Raw genomic sequence first — 19,140 nt, 5'->3', positions numbered from 1 at the left:
GATATGAAGAATACGATCAAGGTAAAATAAAAGAGAAGAGAGAGAGAGAAGGGGAATGGGTAAGAAATTCTTCTCTTATATCCTTAAACATATATCTCTAGTAAAACTGACCTGTTCATCTTAAGTTTGATGTATTGATGCAAGAAAAGGCCACCTCCACGTCGATCTACATCTTGAATGGCTGATATTATTGATAGACATTTTGCTTACCAAATTTATTTGTTTATAAATTCATGGAGCTTAGTATGATTCAATCGGTATTTACCAATTCAACTAGTTGTTCAATTCAAATCATTTTGAAATTTCTTTTTTAAATCACAAAAAGTCGATGCATCAGAGCCCACGGGGAGTTGCGACATGCGACTCCTCACAAACATCTTCTCCTCACTTCCGTTGCTCATGTGCTTGTCGTCTGCTGTTTGTTGTCTATTTTACTACATCTATTTTACTACATCTTTCTTTTCTTCCTCCTCGATCACTATTATTATGATATGTTATGTCTTTCTTTTCTTCCTCCTCCATCGCTATTATTATGATATGTTACGACGTACCATATATCAATATACCATACCAGCAGCACGAGTCTAGCCCAAATTAAAAACCTTGTTTCTTGTAAACATTGTCATGTATTCCTGGGGACATCATGCTCATTGTTTTTATATATAGTCATGTTTTGGAAACTGTAAATTACCTTTTAATACATCTTTATCTGTGACATGGAAGTCAGCCATGCTTTATATCTTGATTTAATCCATATAAAGAAAGACACAATGAGGATAAAGTGTAAGGACTCTTTATATTCATTCTCACCTAGAATGATGAATGAATCCAATCTTTGTATATTACATGGCCAATAGTTGCTAGGATGGTTGGTGGCCTTTCCGGTGGAGGTACTCCAATTTTGGCCTTGAAATCACACACACAGACATGTACAATCATGATCATTGAAACAACTTCAAGTTCTTGGATTTTACTGATGTGCAAATTTATAACGTATTGATTCTTGAAGTTTTTGAAGAAACACTGCCTTCAATAGAAATATTATCCTTTGGATATGATAAAAATATATATATTTCTGTTTTTCAAACCTAGAAATCATGGATCCAACGTCACGCTCAGTAAAAATTATGAAGCATGCGCAAGGAATTATCTGCAAGTCTACATAGTTGACAATTTGCTCATAATATTATGTCATTCACCTTTTGACTCAGTGATTCGATGTATGTTCAGTATTTTTATTTTATTATTACTATTTTTTGGTGAAATAAGATGACACGGATTGGTTAATCGTTTAGTATAAACCGGTCGAAGACCACGCAAGTGAATGTGACCCTACAAAAGTTGCTTAGATCACTAGCTTGAAGGGAGAGGAAACGAATCCAAACAGCAGTGATTGTTCCATGTTGCAACTCCAACATCTAACACCATATCCATATAACACAAACACATCTAGGTATAATAAGTTTCCTTCATCTCATTTGTTGCAACTCCAACATCATCTCTTGTTTTCCGCAAGAAGAGGCTAATTGCCTCGATTCATTCCATAGGAATGTATGTAGCAATACAAAGCATCACAATTGATCTCCAACAGTGACACCAATTCCCCCGACGACTACCACAACCTCACAAAGTAGGGACCCATGTCACCATCTCCCGCAACCATTTCACCACCTTACTGCTGCTGATGCTGCTGCTGCTGCTCTCTCTCTCTCTCTCTCTCTCCATTCAAGTCCATCATGACAATCACATTTGTATCCATCATCTAGGAATCCATGATCCACCGATAAATTTTTCTTACAGTGGTAGTGTAGTATGTTCGTCTTAACTTAATCTACAAAGACTTGCATCCTCTGCACCTTCAATGTGCCACTAAATGAGACGCACCAAAAGCAAACTCGAGCATATTCCCATAAAACAACTTTGGGATGATTCTCCATAAACTTGAGTTTAATGGATTCACTTTGTCCATAATGCTCATTCAAAAAAAAAAATTTTGACGAAAAATACAAAGATCTTCATTCCATTAGTTGCAGGATTCTGGCAGATGAAAATATCAAAGCATAAACATATATTTACTTGGTAATTCAGCATCTTGTGCTGGGTGGTCAAACCTATGTACATAATACTCCTCAAGTAGAGCACAAACGGATAATATATACTATGACCAAAATGCATGTATAGACATCATATGTTCAGGACACGTATGGGATCATGTATGCCTTATCTGCACTTGGAATGTAGGATCAGGCTCACCAGTTACCACAAAGAACTCACACAGATTTCCCTGCTGAAGATTGTTTGCTGTTGCAAATTCCTCCCACCCATTTAAAAATCCTATAAACTGGTTGCTCTCATGGTACAAGACCGGCCATGATCTGCCAGATGGATCCCGGAGAATTATGTCTTTCCGTTCTTGTCTCATGTGAAATGGAATACCAAGTGGCAACGCCTGCAAGCATATGTACAAGATGAGAAACAGAAGGGATTAAAGACTAACACTCACAACAGGATCTCATGCATTAAACCCAAGGGCATATTATGTCTTTGGTCCTCTTTAGGCTAAATTTTGCCTTCAAAACATTCATCAATCCTCATATTGATCCTGCTTATCATTATTATGTCATTTTTCCTGTTTTACTAATTCCGTGCCTGCAAGCTTATTGATCAATCCATAATATTAGATTCTGGAGGGGAAAATAAAATGCAAAAAAGCTTGCTAGCCCAACCAAAAAAACCGTTATCTCAATTGCAAGAGGATAGATAAGACTAAGGTTTCATAAAAAGACTAACAGAGAGAAGTTTAGGTAACAGATAAGACACCAACCAAGAACGGTGCAACTGTAGAATATCGGAGTCCTAACAACTCAGCCATAAAAGGGTCATCCTAACATCTGTAGCACAATAAATGGCTGACACAGGCAAGTAGACATTCCGTGACTAGAACCCTAGTTACCAAACAACAAAATAATAATTCCCAGTGAAGCCATGGCTCATCTAGAATTGATTACACCATGTAAATTTTATTAATTTTTTAATTAACTCGTGATCTTTTTTTCCCACTAACAAGTATGACCAGAAGATTCTAATGGTAGAAAGAGACTGTCAGCTGTTTTAGAATTTTAAAAAGCTCACCCAATTGTATAATTATCATTTTTTATGGCAAGATGCATAAAGAAAATTGAGATCTCATATGAAGTAAATAAAGGATGTTTCATAGTAAATAGTAGTTGATTTCACAGGCAAGCTCTAGAAAATGGCAATATTAGATTTTGATTATTAAGGTTCATCACTCAAAACTGGTAAAGTCACTCATTTCATGAAATGAATTCACACCAATTTGACAGATACAGTATCAAATTAATGCATGTTTTCAAAATCACAGAATCCAGGTCATGTCTCTGTTGCCATGATATGGGTCTTAAAGAGCCCATGTTTTTCATGGGTGACATAGAAGGCAGATGAAATCCAACAGTGCAAACAAGGACAACAAGATAATCACTGTTCAGGTCGTGTGTCCAAAATTGCATGAAAGAAGAATTACACTAAAATATAGAAAACATCCAAAGCAATACCAAAATTTGACATCAAGCATGATAAAATATGATTGGGTGAGATACTACCATCATTAGTAACTGCATGATTAAGCAACAAAAGATGTAAGAAGTTGTCTATAGTGGCTAATTCTAAACATGCTCAATTATGCCATTATTTATTGAATGATTTAACTTTTAGTTTGTATTTCTAATTTACTCCACTAATGGTGGCACTAAAACCTGACCTTTATTTTAATTTATTAATGTTAGGCTACGGTATTTAAATCAGCATAAGGTATACTAAAATTGAGCTGATCTAGTCTGATGGAAAAACTCATACTCATCTAAATTGCTGCTCAAATTTACAGTAAATATCATGTACAACTCAAAGCAAACATCAAAGAGTCTATACAAATATGAAGCCTGATAAAGATGTAATGAGAAATACTCACAAGCTGGCACCTGTTGCTGGACGATAAAGTTAACCTGAAGCAGAAAGAATTTGCTAAAGATAGGTCATCTAAATCCATGTTATCAACTTCAACAGGTTCAAGATTTTGACTTCTCATGCAGACAGCATCCTCATCCTCTACTGGAAGGGCATCCAGCATCATTCCTAATATATTCCACTGAACTATTACTATTGTTGTAATTAAACATAAATGATAAATTGGATACACAAAAAGAAAAGCAAAGTCAGAAGTCCAGACTACAATCACCATATCTGATTGAATTTCCCTGAGGAGTGTCTATACCAGGTACATCCTGTAGTATACTTCTGACACTTCCATCCAATTTAGAAAAGTCTTTTCCGGATAAAAATCCTGGGGCATTTCCTACAAGAAAAGTAGTTTTCTTTCATTTTCTGTTGAAAATAAGGAAGAGACAATGAGGATGATGCCAAAAAGAACATCAGAAAGGTCTACGTCAACTCTACAGATCTCTGATGAAGAAATCAGATCTCTTTTGGCCAATTAGTACTTACCATTCTCTTCATATGTATGCATGCCATTGCTCGTTTCAATAGAGTATGTTGCAGGTCCATGGAAATTAACTTCAGGAACACTTTCAAGATGACAGGAGGCATCATTAGACATGGTAACACTGTGATTGCAGTCTATGCAAGTACCAATTTCCATGGTGGAAACACAAATAGGGGTTACTGTAACTGCACCGAGTCCATTCTTCTCATAGTCATTGACAATGTGGCATATGCCTTCCTCTGTGAGAAGAAATTTGCAAGCAACCATCTCAGATGCAACCAAAATTGCCGTCATAACTTCAGGAGTGGAGTGTCCCTTCAAACCAATCTTCTTGATTTTGTGTTCTTCCGGTTCTTCTGCTAGATAATTCTTAGTTTCGTTTTGTGGCAGTGAGGAATCTAATTTAGAATTATAAGGGTTGGTCCCCCAACAGCTTACAATCTGATCCTTGGTCTTAGATCTTCTGCACGCAACTGTTGGTGCAGTATGGGATTTGCCATGGCTATCCTCATGACCTGACAAGCTTTGTTCAACCAATTGGAATGTCACCATATGGTCAAAATGAATCCCAGTTTCAACTGTTTTCTGGTCATCCAATAAAATTCCATGTGCAACATATGTTTTGGATCGTTCAACAGGAACATTTCTTTTGGGTTCCACTGAAACTTGTCCACTGAACATGTTGACCAGTGGTCCAGTTAGGTCCTTGACATCTGCAATTTGTAAACTTCCAGGATCACAGTGATGTTGCAGAGTTTCTTTGGATTCAGTACCAAATTCCACCACACCTTTAGCAACACATGTTTTGGATCGTTCAACAGGAACATTTTTTTCAGGTTCCACTATAACTAGTCCACTGAACATATTGTCCTGCGGTCCAGTTAGGTCCCTGACATCTGCAATTTGTGAACTTACAGGATCATGGTGATGTTGAGGAGTTTCTTTGGGTTGAGCACCAAATTCCGCCACACCTTTAGCAACACATGTTTTGGATCGCTCAACAGGAACATTTTCTTCAGGTTCCACTATAACCTGTCCACTGAACATATTGACCTGTGGACCAGTTAGATCTATGACATCTGCAATTTGTGAACTTCCAGGATCATGGTGATGTTGAGGAGTTTCTTTGGGTTCATTACCAAATTCCACCGCATCTTTAGCAACACATTCATCTTCTAAAATTTGCACATCAGAATCAGAAGAATCATCTTTCGTTCCCAGATGTTTCTTACCAGGACAAGATTCATCTTTTGATACTTCAAAAGTTCTACGCCTTTTACAAAACTGTAACCTTCCAAGGGACAAATCTGCATTACTTGTCTTCCTTGTGCATGAAGAATTGCCATTTCTTTCGCCAAATTCTTCTCTTTCACAGGCATCAATGCCAAAAACTTGAACAGAAAACAATGATTTACTGAGATATTTGAATACCAAAAACTCCCCAAAATCAATGGAATGATCCAACACAAAATCATGCCATCCTTCTTGAAAAGCCAAAGAACTATCAACCACAGAGATTTTAACACTTGATGAGTTTCCAAGACAATCTTGAAGACATACATTCTGATTGACTAAGCCAACTAATCTTTTAGCGAATTTTGGCGGTATGAACTACATATAATTGTTTAAAAGCAAATATTAGATAGAAGTACCCAAACAAAAAGTTATTGCATGTGAAAAAAAAAGAAAGAAACATGCATCGAAAGCAATCACCTAGCATCAGCATATAGAAGGATATATCTATTAAAGACGCAAAATTTTAATGATGAAATATTTTATTATCTACTGGTGAAATAGAAGAACTGTTTCAGGCAGTCTACAAATATAATTATTATCATGTTTACACAGCCAAGAAATGCTGGAAGATACCAATAAATCTTAAACAAAGACAACAAATTCTAGCACTTGAAAGAAGCATAACAAAAACCAAATTTCAATAACTTGGGAAGTGTAGACAAGCTAGAAAAGCGAGGTGTTAATCCCAAAATATTGACAAAAAGAGATAAAACTATCTCTGAGGATATAAAAGGTATAAACAGGAAAAAAGATCTCACGAAAAAAGAATAGAACAGAAGGCATACCAAGTGCTCTTTGAAACCACCGAGCATGATCTTAAAGAAAGAAGGCTGTGCGGGAGGAGGAGGACAAGAAGGACCAGAAAAAGAAGAAGGGGAGGGCTTCTTCCCGCGATAGCAAGAAGGACCAAAAGAAGAAGAAGAAGAAGGGGAGGGCTTCTTCCCGCGATAGCAAGAAGGACCAGAAGAAGAAGAAGGGGAGGGCTTCTTCCCGCGATAGCAAGAAGGACCAGAAGAAGAAGAAGGGGAGGGCCTCTTCCCGCGAGAGCATTGCCTTGTGTTGTACTTCCGGACCACATTGTTCTTCTTGGCACCAGCCATCTTTTTCCTTTGCCCTTCGCAAATCTTCGCTTTTCCTTACTGCTGCTTTTTCTTCTTCGCCATAGAGACCGTCGAAACCCTAACCTATTTCTTGCCCGTTCCCTCGCCGCAATTGAAGTTCACCCCTTCCAAAAACCCCCGTAGAACCCTCTTCTCCGTTCCTCGTTCGGGGCTTCTTTGGGCCACTGAAGATTAAAATTTGACCGTCGCCGTTTACGATTTTAAATTAATGTCAGATTTGATGGTAATTCTGCCTCGCGTCCGAATGAACCCGTTCGACGATCCTCGGTGGGCCCCGCTACGATCGACGAATCGAATGCTTCAGCAACGCTATGACGCATTAAACTTTTCAGCCCCCAATCATTGGAGGCCAACTGGGTGGCCACGTCGTTTGTCACGTGGGCTCCTTTCCAAGCGACCGAAAGGAACCCTCCCGCCTCTCATACCCGACGAGCTCAGCAAGGCTCTTTTGGGTCACACGTGGGCCCCGCGTTGTTCTCCCGGCGCGACTCAGCGAGGCGACGGGATGGGAGGGTAGGTATTAGAACTCGACACGGGTACAATGCGAGCGAGTTCGATTGGCATTGGTATCAAATCCAGCAGATGGCAGATTGAAAGAAGAGGTGCGATGGACGGTTCTCGAGGGCCCTCTTTATCTTCACGGTCCTTACCTTGCCGGCCCAGCGAAGCGTCGCAATTGGAACTCGATGCTCTTTCGTTCATCAAGTGGCTTATCTGTTGTCTTTTTTTATTTTTTAGTTTTGCGGTGCCACGGAATAAACCTAATAATAACTTGCATTTAAGATGCTGACAGACTGACTAAACCTCTTTGGAACTCGATACTCTTTTCTTCGTGACAAAATGTTGTCTTTTTGTCCTGCGAAGAAACCTAATAAGTTGCATTTAAGATACTGACAGTATGACTGAAAATTTAAGATACTGACAGTCTGACTGGAAGAATGATGTCATGAAAAGAAATCAAATCCAACAGCGATACGTTCCCATATCTTTGGTGAGATTAAGTTTGCACAAAGCGGCACATTTGGTCCGTTCCATAATAGAGAAGGCAGCTGTAATTTTACATTAACAAACAATTTTACCTATAAGAAAACACCGATGAATAGACTTTGTGAGCGCATCCGAGCACACAATGGTGACGTAAGATATGATCAACTACCGGATCGTGTATTGTGATGTGATTTTGAATTTATGGAATCAGAATCCGATCATTATGAGATATCGATTCATCTTTAAATATATATTTTAAATCATCTATCTGGTGTACTGTATATTCATCCATATGATGGAAACGATTGATCTCATAGTCGCTCATATGGGGACACTAAAGGTATAGTGCAGGTGCTCATTGGAGAATGAGTTAACTGATTGATCTGCTTACAGAATGCTGGATGATTAAAGATATCTGATATCATAGAGTGATTCTGTAGTCTCAGTTGTATATTTGGTGTTGAAACTCGTATTTTGATGATGAAACCAATTGATAAATGTTTATAATTTGATATGCGTTTTAAATGACGCATGATGCTTCGATCAAGGAGAGACATTTAAAGCTGGAAGAATCATGTTGGGCCGGAGAAATATGCCAAAAGATTGGATGTCACGTCGAAGGATCGGTCGACGTATCGATAGAAAGCTTTGGGCCATGGATTCAGGCATCGAGCTAAGAAGAGCGGATATTGCACCAAAGATATCGGAGTTACGGAGTCAACTGGCCGATTGGGCAATAGGCCACAAGAGAGGACGATGCGCCGAAGAATCAGATGAAGCGTCGATGGACCAATGACATGCCGGACAACATGATTCAAGCTTAGTAATAATTGTCTAGATCAAAGTATGTTTTACATGTGCAAGATTAACTACGATAGCAAGGCATAAAGCAAAATGAAGTCCCAGAGTTAAGGACGCGATTTCATTGAGAGTTCGAGAGTTCGTCGGAAGTTCTACAGGAACTAGTCGAGAAGTCCAGGAGCTTGCCAAAAAAGCTCGTCAAAACTTACCAAGAAGATCATCGTGAAGTCCAGGAGCTTGCCAAAAGTCCGTTGGAATATTGCCGAGAGATCGTCGGAAGTTCGCCGGAAGCTCACAGGAAGAAACTAGACTTATGGACTTGTTTAGCTTAGAATATGTCTTAGGAATCGTAGTTAGCATGTAATTGGGATTGGATTTGGGCCAACCCAATTATGGGCTAGTTGGGCCCATGTAAGAACTAGGTTGGGCCCAATGAAAAGGCCTAAATAGTGCCCCAAAAGGTGACATTGTTGTGGCACAGTCTTCGAGACTGTGTCAGGCGGTGGTACCATACCACCGCCCAAACACAATCTCTAAGAGGCTATAGGCGGTGGTACCACCGGTTTGGGCAGTTGTACTGCCCAGCACAGCCTCCCGGGCAGTGGTACCGCTAGACTGGGCGGTGGTACCACCGAGTGCAGTGTCAATGTCAGACTGACACTGATGGTGGTACCGCCCAGCATAGGCGGTGGTACCGCCCGATACAGGTGGTGGTACCGCCCGGACCCAAGAAACCTGGGATGATATGTTTTTAAGCTCCAAGTTTGAATCAACTTGAAGCCTATAAATACCCCTCTCATCCCTGGTTAACACACACAAGAGTTGAGAGTAAAAATAAAAAAAATGCTGCTGCAATCTTGTGTGAACTCCTCTCAAAAGTTCTTAAGGGTTAGAATAGTTTGAGAGAGGAGTAAGTAGGGGTGTAAGGGTTATCTCCTAAACCCAATAAAAAGAGAATTGAGTTGTAAGAAGGAGGTTGATCTTCGCCTATTAAAGGAAGATCAATAGTGGATGCTGATGGCCTCGACGAAAGAGGAATCGACGAAGTGGATGTAGGTGACGACGATCGAACCACTCTAAAATCTGGTTTACATTTTACTTTGAGCAATTTATCTTTACTGTAAACCTCTTTAATAGCTTATTGCTTTCAATACATTTACGAACGTGTTTCAAGTTAAGATATTTACGAAATGGTTTATAGTCGGAAACAGATTTAATCGAAATGAAGTTTTAAACCGACGTTATTTTACCGCTGCACTAATTCACTGCCCCTCTTAGTACCGACTCTTTTCCAAACAGTTGGTATCATAGCCTCATTATTTCTCATTTGGTTTAACACCCAAGAGAAATAGCTCTTTTCGGCTTTCAAGAGGGACTTTCTCTCATTCATCCTCCCTTGTTCAATGGGACGGACTACACATATTGGAAAACTCGAATGAGAGTTTTCTTACTTTTGATTGATTTAAATTTATGGAATATGATCGAAAACATATTTCAAAGCTCTTCTCTTTCAATAAACGATTGGAATGATTTGGAGAAGAAGATGTTTTCTCTAAATGCTAGAGCTATGAATGCTCTATTTTGTGCCTTAGACAAAAACGAATTCAATCGGGTTTCTTTGTGCGAAATGACTTTCGATATTTGGCACATTCTTAAAACCACACACGATTTCGAATGCACTAGTAGATTATAAGTTTCGAAGATTAATCTTTTAATGCATGATTTCGAATTGTTTCATATGAAACCAAGCGAAACTGTTGATGATATGTACACCCGTTTTACAGATGTTATCAATGGTTTAAAAGCTCTTGGTAAAAGCTTTTCAAATTTTGAACTCATTAACAAGATTTTAAGATCTCTTTCTAAAAATTAGAATTCGAAAATAATGACAATACAAGAATCAAAAGATTTGAACTATTTTTCAATTAAAGAACTAATTGGGTCTTTAATGACCTACGAAATGACTAATGTGACACTTGACGAATATGAGAACCATCTTCCAAAGAATAGGAAGGATTTTGAACTTAGAATAATTGAAGACCACTCGAGCATAAGATCAAGTGATGGTAAACTTGAACTACTCATGAAATTTAAAAAGTTCATGAAATAAAAATTAAAAAATGAAAAGAATGTAATGACTTGTTATAAACGCAAGAAGAAGAACATAAATTGAGATGAATCTAGCTCATCCGAAGACGAGGAGAAAATCAACAAAGGCGAGGTGGCAAACTACACCTTAACGACATTTGACGATAAGGTAATCAAAATACCTTTAATTTATTTCGAAATTACATGATGATTTTCATGAGTTATTTTTAATTTAGTTTAGAATAATTATTTTTCTTGAAAATTACATGTTTAAAAATGAAAATACAAAAAAAAATATGATCATACCAGTAATTTTGAAAATTACATGTTTTATGTTAATTTAATAAAATTATAGATTTAAATCTAATGATCCTATGTTTATTTTTCAAGATGAAATAATGTATGTCTTGATGATTCCGAGTTTGATCGAAACCATGCTTGATGTCTTAATGAAAATATTAAGAAATCTGATATCATGCTTAATGATGATGCATGACTTTTGTATGGAAAACTAAGCATGAAAAGTTAGATTCACCTAAAAAGAAAAATGCATGACTATAACAAACAAAATTATCTTGATCGAAAATGCTTTATGATGAAATCAATTTCGATGATGCATAATGATGTAATTATGTAATAAAAATATTTAATATTTTGAAATCATATTTTGAGGTCATGCATATTGATCATGCTTAATAAATTTTGAAATTATGCATGATGATTCTTGAGATTTATGGATTATCGATTTTACGGTAATGAAAGTTCTCTTTCATTTTTAACGATGATATATATTTTTATTTGGCATAAATGAAAAAGACATGCTTGTATGAAATAAACAACTTTAAATGAAACATAAAAAAGGAATACATTTTCCATCTCTATCTTATTGATTTTTCGATAAGAGATTAATGAATGTATTTGTATCACTTTTATGAATCTCTTGGACCATGAAAATGATTTTGATGATTTAAATTTGAATGACTTTTTATCCAAATCTTTCACATATTCTTGAGATTTATGAATAAAAATCTTATATCTCCTATGCTACTTTTTGTCATTTACTAAAGAGAAAAATTATCCAAATCAATCATGAATGTTCTTTCGGTATTCATGAATTGATTATAACTTGAAAATCTTTTATGAATCAAGATTTTTTTTATGATCTCCTAAGAATTCTTTTCGTCATTTTAGTTAAGAAGATATTTGTTAATATGAATCATAGTTTCTCTTGATTTCTTGGAATTATAACTTGAGAATTCTTTTTATAAATCAAAATTGTTTAATATGATTCGTTTTTTTCGTTATTTGAGTTATCTAAAAAGAATCATAATATGTCTCTTGTTATTCATAATTTGTCTTCATGATTTGTATATCTCATCACCAATTTTTTTGTTAAATTTCATGTGATGATATGAAATCATACAATACTCACGATATTATATAAATGAGAAGTTATGATAATGCATGATAAGAAATAATGACATTTAGATATCATTATGGTTTGAAATACTATTATTTGTTGCTAAAATGATGTATTATGAATGTCTTAGTATCATGTATGATATGCTCAAAATAATGATGAATATTTTGAAAATAAATCTTTGTATCATGTTTGATGATTTTATATTTTAATAATGTGCATGATGAGTTATAGTGATGATTGATTTATTTTTGGTATCATGCATGAAAAATGAAATGTAAGATTTTAAAATTATGTATATTTCAAGTTGAAACCATAATGATGCACAAACATATTGAAATAAGGTTGATACTTTACCTTTGTCATGCTTTGAAAATTATTATAAAGGAAAAAAGAGATACAAAATTGTATTCTTCCCTTCTTTTTGTAATGACAAAGGGGGAGATAGCTAGCTTGCTAGCTAGTTTGCACAAGTCAAAAAGAAGCAAAAATTTACTAGCTTGCAAATTGAATGGAGAAAGAAGTGCTATCTTGCCTATCTCAAGAAGCAAAACATGCTAACTTGCATATCTAGCAAAATTGATAAATTTGCATACCTCACGAAGCAAGAGTTGCTTTCTTGAACATCTCAAAACTGCTAGCTTGCATGTTTTAAAATATTATAAAATTTACTAGCTTGTATGTTGTAGAATTTGCTATCTTACTACCTTGCATATCTTTGATGATAGCAAAATTGCATGATGATAAAACTAGAGATTATGTTAATTATGCAATGATTTGAACTTCTATGTCCAAACACATGATAGTTGGAACTTTCCCTTTTTGTTGATGACAAAGGGGGAGAAGTATGATCATATTATGCATGATGACGTGTTGCAAATATTCATGATAAATTTACAATAACTTAAATTTAGCTTGAATTCAAGGTTCTATCAATATGACATATTGATAGGGGAAGTTAAGGTTAACTCCGTCATCAATTGGTTGTTATCATAAAAAATGAGATTGTTGAATATCATATTTTGATGATGAAACCAATTGATAGTATTTATGATTTGATCTGCGTTTTGAGTGATGCAGGATGCTTCGATCAGGATGAGATAATTAAAGCAGGAAGAATCATGTTGGGCCGAAGGAAAACATGTCAGAAGATTGGACGTCGGACTAGAGGATCAGTCGACGTATCGACAAAAGGCTTCGGGCCATGGATTCGGGCATTGAGCCAAGAAAAGCGGATATTACACCAAGGATATTAAAGTTACAGAGTCAACTAGCCGATTGGGCAATAGGCCGCAAGAGAGGACGATGCGCCGAAGAATTGGACGAAGCGTCATGGACCAATAACATGCCGAACAACATGATTCAAGCTTAGTAATAATTTTCTAGATCAAAGTGTATTTTACATGTGTAAGATTAACTATGATAGCAAGGCATGAAGCAAAATGAAGTCCCGGAGTCAAGGATACGATTTCATTGGGAGTTTGAGAGTTCGTCAGAAGTTCTATAGGAACTAGCCGAGAAGTCCAGGAGCTTGCCAAAGAAGCTCGTCGAAACTCGCCAAAAAGATCATCCTGAAGTCCAGGAGCTTGCCAGGAGTCCGTTGAAATATTGCCGAGAGATCGTCGGAAGTTCACCGAAAGCTTGCTAGAAAAAACTAAACTTACAGACTTATTTAGCTTAGAATATGTCTTAGGAATGGTAGTTAGCACATAATTGGGACTAAATTTGGGCCAACCCAATTAGGGGCCAGTTGGGCCATATAAGAACTGGGTTGGCCCAATGAAAAGGCCTAAACAGTGCCCTAAGAGGTGACATCGTTGTGGCATAGTCACTGAGACTATATCAAGCGGTAGTACCGTCGGTTTGGGCGATAGTACTGCCCAGACACAACCTCCAAGAGGCTATAGGCGGTAGTACCACCGGTCTGGGTGATTGTACCGCCCAGTACAACCTCCCAAGCGGTGGTACCGCCAGACTAGGCGGTAGTACCGTCGAGTGCAGTGCCAATGTCAGACTGACATTGGTAGTGGTACCGCCCAACACAGGCAGTGGTACCACCCAACACAGGTGGTGGTACCACCTAGACCCAGGAAACCTGGGATTATATGTTTTTAAGCTCCAAGTTTGAATTAACTTGAAGCCTATAAATACTCCTCTCATCCCTGGTTAACACACACAAGACTTGAGAGTAAAAATAGAAAGAAATGTTGTTGCAATCTTGTGTGAACTCCTCTCAAAAGTTCTAAGGGTTAGAATAGTTTGAGAGAGGAGTAAGTGGGGGTGTAAGGGTTATCTCCTAAACCTGGTAAAAGGAGAATTGAGTTGTAAGGAGGTTGATCTTCACCTATTAAAGGAAGATCGATAGTGGATGCCGGTGGCATCGACGAAAGAGAAATCGACGAAGTGGATGTAGGTCACGATGATTGAACCACTCTAAAATATAGTTTGCATTTTACTTTGAGCAATTTATCTTTACTGAAAACCTCTTTAATAGCTTACGACTTTCAATACATTTACAAACGTGTTTCAAGTTAAGATATTTACGAAACGGTTTTTAGTCGGAAACGGATTTAATCGAAATGAAGTTTTAAACCGACGTTATTTTACCACTGCACTAATTTACCCATCCTCTTAGTACCGACTCTTTTCCTAACACTAACTACAAAATCTAAGACATTTCCTAAGCTAAACAAGTTTGTAAGTCTAATTTCTTCCGGCGAGCCTCCGGGAACTTCCGACAATCTCTCGATAATGTTCCAGCAGACTCTTGGCAAGCTCCTGGACTTCACGATGATCTTCTTGGTGAGTTTCAATGAGCTTCTTTGGCAAGCTCTTGTACTTATCAGCTAGTTCCTGTAGAACTTTCGACGAACTCTTGAACTCCCAATGAAATCGCGTCCTTAACTCCGGGACTTTATTTTGCTTCATGCCTTGCTATTGTAGCTAATCTTGCACATGTAAAACACACTTCGATCTAAACAATTAATACTAAGTATAAATCATATTGTCCGGCATGTCATTGGTCCATCGACACTTCGTCCGATTCTTAGGTGTATCGTCCTCTCTTACGGCTTATTGCCCAACCGGCCAGTTGACTCCGCAACTCCAATATCCTTGGCTTAATATCCGCTCTTCTTGGCTCGATGCCCGAATCCATGGCCCGAAGCCTTTTGTCGATACGTCGACCGATCCTCCGACCCAACGTCCAATCTTCTAACATGTTTTCCTCCGGCCCAACATGATTCTTCCTGCTTTAATTGTCTCATCCTGATTGAAGCATCTTGCATCACTCAAAATGCAGATCAAATCATAAATACTTATCAATTGGTTTCATCATTAAAATCTGAGATTCAACACTAAAGAATCCTTACCTAAGGATTGAAAGTATGTAGATGTTCATCCTAAGGAGCTAATCATTGGAGACACATCAAAAGGTGTTCAAACTCGTTCTTCTCTTAAATTTTTTTGTGCAAATGCAACCTTTTTATCTCAAATTGAACCTAAATGCATTGACCAAGTCCTAAAAGATTATTCATAGGTCTTTACAATGTATGAGGAATTAAATCAATTTAAGAGAAATGAGGTGTGGAAGCTTGTTTCTATACCTAGTGACCATTTGGTAATTGGTATTAAATGAGTCTTTAGAAATAAGCAAGATGAACTTGGTATCGTGGCTAGAAATAAGGCTAGACTAGTGGTCAAAGGTTTCAACTAAGAAGAATGTATCGATTATGAAGATACCTTCGCTCCTATGGTTAGACTTGAAGCCATAAGGATTCTCCTTGCCTATGCTAGTTGTAATAATTTTAAATTATTTCAAATAGATATTAAAAGTGCTTTTCTTAATGACTTTATTTCTGAAGAAGTTTATATTAAACAACCAACTAGATTTGAGAATACTATTTTTTCGAATCATGTTTTTGTTGAATCTCGAATTTTGATGATGAAGTCAATTGTCAGTTGGTATCTAATCCATATGTTGAGATAAGTGTGTAGGATTAACTACTATGAAAGTAAGACATGAAGTATGAGTTGTGCCGAAGTCAAGACTATGATCACGTTGGGGGTTCGAGAGTTCGACGGAAGTCCGGACGGTCGTCGGAGGTTCTACGGGAACAAATCTGAGAAATCTAAGAGCTTGCCAAAGAAGCTCGTCGGAACTTGCCAAGTGGATCGTTGCAAGTTCAGGAGTTTGCCAGAAGTCCACAGGAGCATCGTCGAAGGTTTGTCAGATGTTCATCGGAAGTTCGCCGGAAGCTCGCCGGAAGAAGTGATTGATGCACTGGAGCAAGTTATAGTAAATATCTTAAGAAATATCATAGTTAGATTAAGTTAGGAATGGGAGGTGATCCCATTAACTTAATATGGGGCAATTAGGCCTTTGACAGACTCAAATTGGGCCGAATGGATCAGCCTATTCGGACCTAGATTTCTTGGCCGACGGTGGCACCACCCAGGAGCTCAGTCTCCCAGGAAAGCTGGGCAGTGCAATCGCCCAGGTCAGGAGGTGGTACCGCTTGGGCTCAGTCTCCGAGCGAGACTGGGCGGTGGTACCGCTTGAGCTCGTTCTCCGAGCAAAGCCAAGTGGTGGTACCGCCCCTATCAGGCAATGGTACCTCTTGAGCTCGGCCTCCGAGCAAAGCCAAGCGGTGGTACCGCCCCTATCAGGTGGTGGTACCGCTTGAGCTCGGTCTCCGAGTTGTAGTACCGCAAAATTATGACGGTAGTACCGCCAGGACCTCGGAAATCCGGGAGATGATATTTTTGAGCTCCAAATTCAAACCAGTTTGGGGCCTATATAAACCTCACCCTTTCCTGCATGAAAGAGCACCGAAAGCTTGATCTTACTTTGTGATTTTAGAGCTCAAAAGTGTTGTAAAGGCCAAAAGTTCTCCTCCCTCTTTTCTTCCAAGTTTTAATCATTCAAGAGATGAGTGAAAATTCTGCAAGGGTTGTCTCCTAAGCCCATCAAAAGGAGTGAAACTGTAAAAGGGTGGTTGGCCTTCGCCTATTGAAGGAAAGCCTCTAGTGGATGTCAGTGACCTCATCAAAGGAGGAAGCTAAAAGTGGATGTAGGTCAAGATTGACCGAACCACTCTAAATCTCGGTTTGCATTTACATTCTGTTCTCTATCTTAACTGCAAATTGCCTCCATAGCTTTACTTTAACTGTACATCGCCTAATCTTAAGTTAAAGTAATTTCCAAATCGGCTTTCTTACCGAAATCATTTTTATCATACGAACGCAGTTTTAATCGTCGAAAGTTTTCCGCTGCACTAACAGTTTTTAAATTGCCTACAACTCTTTATGGTTTGAAACAAGCCCCAAGGGCTTGGTATGAGATACTTAGTTTCTTTCTAATTAAGAATAATTTTATGAAAGACAAGGTCGATACTACATTGTTTATTAAATATTTTAAAAATAATTTTCTTATAGTTCAAATTTATGGTGATGATATCATTTTCGGTTCTTCAAATGAGTCTTTATGTGAGTCTTTTGCTTAGTGTATGAGCCAAGAGTTCGAAATGAGTTTAATGGGGGAATTAATATTTTTTCTAGGTTTACAAATCAAATAACTTAGTGATGGAACTTTTGTTAGTCAAACTAAGTATGCGTTAGATCTATTAAAACAGTTTAATATGGATAGTGCTAAGGCTATAAATACACAAATGAGCACTTCTATAAAATTAGATATGGACATTAATAAAGAATGTTTTGGTCAGAAGATTTATAGGGGTATGATAGTTAGTTTATTATACCTCACAGCAACTAGACATATGTTTAGTGTTGAATTATGTGCTAGATTTCAATCAAATCCTAAGTAATCTCACTTAAAAGCTATTAAAAAGATTTTTAGATACCTAAAAGGAACTCCTAATCTAGGATTATAGTATCCAAAAACTAAAAATCTTGAATTGATTACTTATACCGATGCTAATTTTACTGGTTGTCAAATAGATAGAAAAAGCACATCCGGAATATGTCAACTCTTAGGTTATGCACTTGTCTCTTGATCTTCCAAGAAACAAAACTTGGTTGTATTATCTACAATCGAAACTGAATATATAGCAGCAAGTGTATGTTGTGCACAGGTTATATGGATGAAAAACACTTTAGAAGATTATAAAATTTATTTAAAAAATTTTCTATAAAATACAATAACACAAGTGCAATATGTTTAACTAAAAATTTCATTCAACACTCTAGAACTAAACATATTAATATTAGATATTATTTTATTAGAGATTATATTAATAATTATGACATATCTTTAGAATTTATTGATACAAAGCATCAATTAGCAGATATTTTTATAAAACCATTGATTAGGAATAATTTTATTTTATTAGAAGAGAATTAGGCATGTTAAACCTTCCAAATGCATGAATTCCTTTATAAGTTTTTCGGATTTCTCAGTTTTTCATAACTTGAGTTTTCTCCTTAAATTGAGATTGTTTCCATTATTTCTTCTTCTTGCAATTCACCAAAGAAGAAATTTTATTCATGGATTTTTTATCCTTAATGAAAGAAGAGTTTTTATTAGACTTTTGATATACTTGATCTTTTATGTGATAATCAATTCCTCTGAATCCTTCTTCCTCCTATTTATAAGAAAAAGGATTTGATTCATGGATTTTTAGTATGTATATCTTGATCTTGTATGATGAATCATTTCACTTTGCGATAGTGGAAGCTTGATTCAATGAAACTTATTTATCATGGATTTGATTTGGTTCAAATCCTTTCATGAATTTGGTTCTTGATTTTTTTTTATGAAGAATGAATTCCTCCCTTTCTCTTCTTCCTCTTCTCCTTATTCTTATAACAAAAGGAAGAAAGAAACTTGCACCAAAAAATATTTGGGCATTCGCTAAAATGCTAGCTTGCCCATTTCAAGAAGCAAAAGTAGT

At 37.0% G+C, this 19,140-nt stretch overlaps 1 protein-coding gene across 2 annotated transcripts; it reads right to left on the bottom strand.

Moving 5' to 3' along the window:
* Nucleotides 1-2,043: 2,043 nt before the first annotated feature.
* Nucleotides 2,044-7,115, bottom strand: LOC103985153 (uncharacterized). 2 transcript variants are annotated; one of them, XM_065109218.1, is made up of 5 exons: nucleotides 6,598-7,115; nucleotides 4,519-6,127; nucleotides 4,253-4,369; nucleotides 3,986-4,149; nucleotides 2,044-2,449 (listed from the first exon to the last, which is right to left on the bottom strand). In XM_065109218.1, exons 1-5 carry the CDS (start codon nucleotides 6,910-6,912, stop codon nucleotides 2,210-2,212), a joined length of 2,445 nt encoding a protein of 814 aa, XP_064965290.1. In that variant the 5' UTR covers nucleotides 6,913-7,115; the 3' UTR covers nucleotides 2,044-2,209. The 2 variants fall into 2 exon arrangements, with proteins under 2 accessions (XP_064965290.1, XP_064965291.1); XM_065109219.1 differs by having other exon boundaries at nucleotides 4,519-6,017.
* Between the last annotated feature and the right edge of the window lie 12,025 nt (nucleotides 7,116-19,140).

The sequence above is a fragment of the Musa acuminata genome, chromosome BXJ2-5 (genome assembly GCF_036884655.1).
Source record: "Musa acuminata AAA Group cultivar baxijiao chromosome BXJ2-5, Cavendish_Baxijiao_AAA, whole genome shotgun sequence".
Classification (NCBI taxonomy): domain Eukaryota; kingdom Viridiplantae; phylum Streptophyta; class Magnoliopsida; order Zingiberales; family Musaceae; genus Musa; species Musa acuminata.
This window is presented reverse-complemented; position numbering and strand designations above follow the sequence as displayed.

Bases quoted from the DNA above. Each gene is read 5' to 3' on its own strand.
- LOC103985153 (XM_065109218.1), bottom strand. From the start codon at position 6,912: ATGGCTGGTGCCAAGAAGAACAATGTGGTCCGGAAGTACAACACAAGG. The intron at 4,150-4,252 runs GTGATTGTAGTC...GGAATATATTAG, and splicing joins GGGAAATTCAATCAGATATG to GAATGATGCTGGATGCCCTT. The intron at 2,450-3,985 runs GTGAGTATTTCT...ATATGCTTGCAG, and splicing joins CCAGCAACAGGTGCCAGCTT to GCGTTGCCACTTGGTATTCC.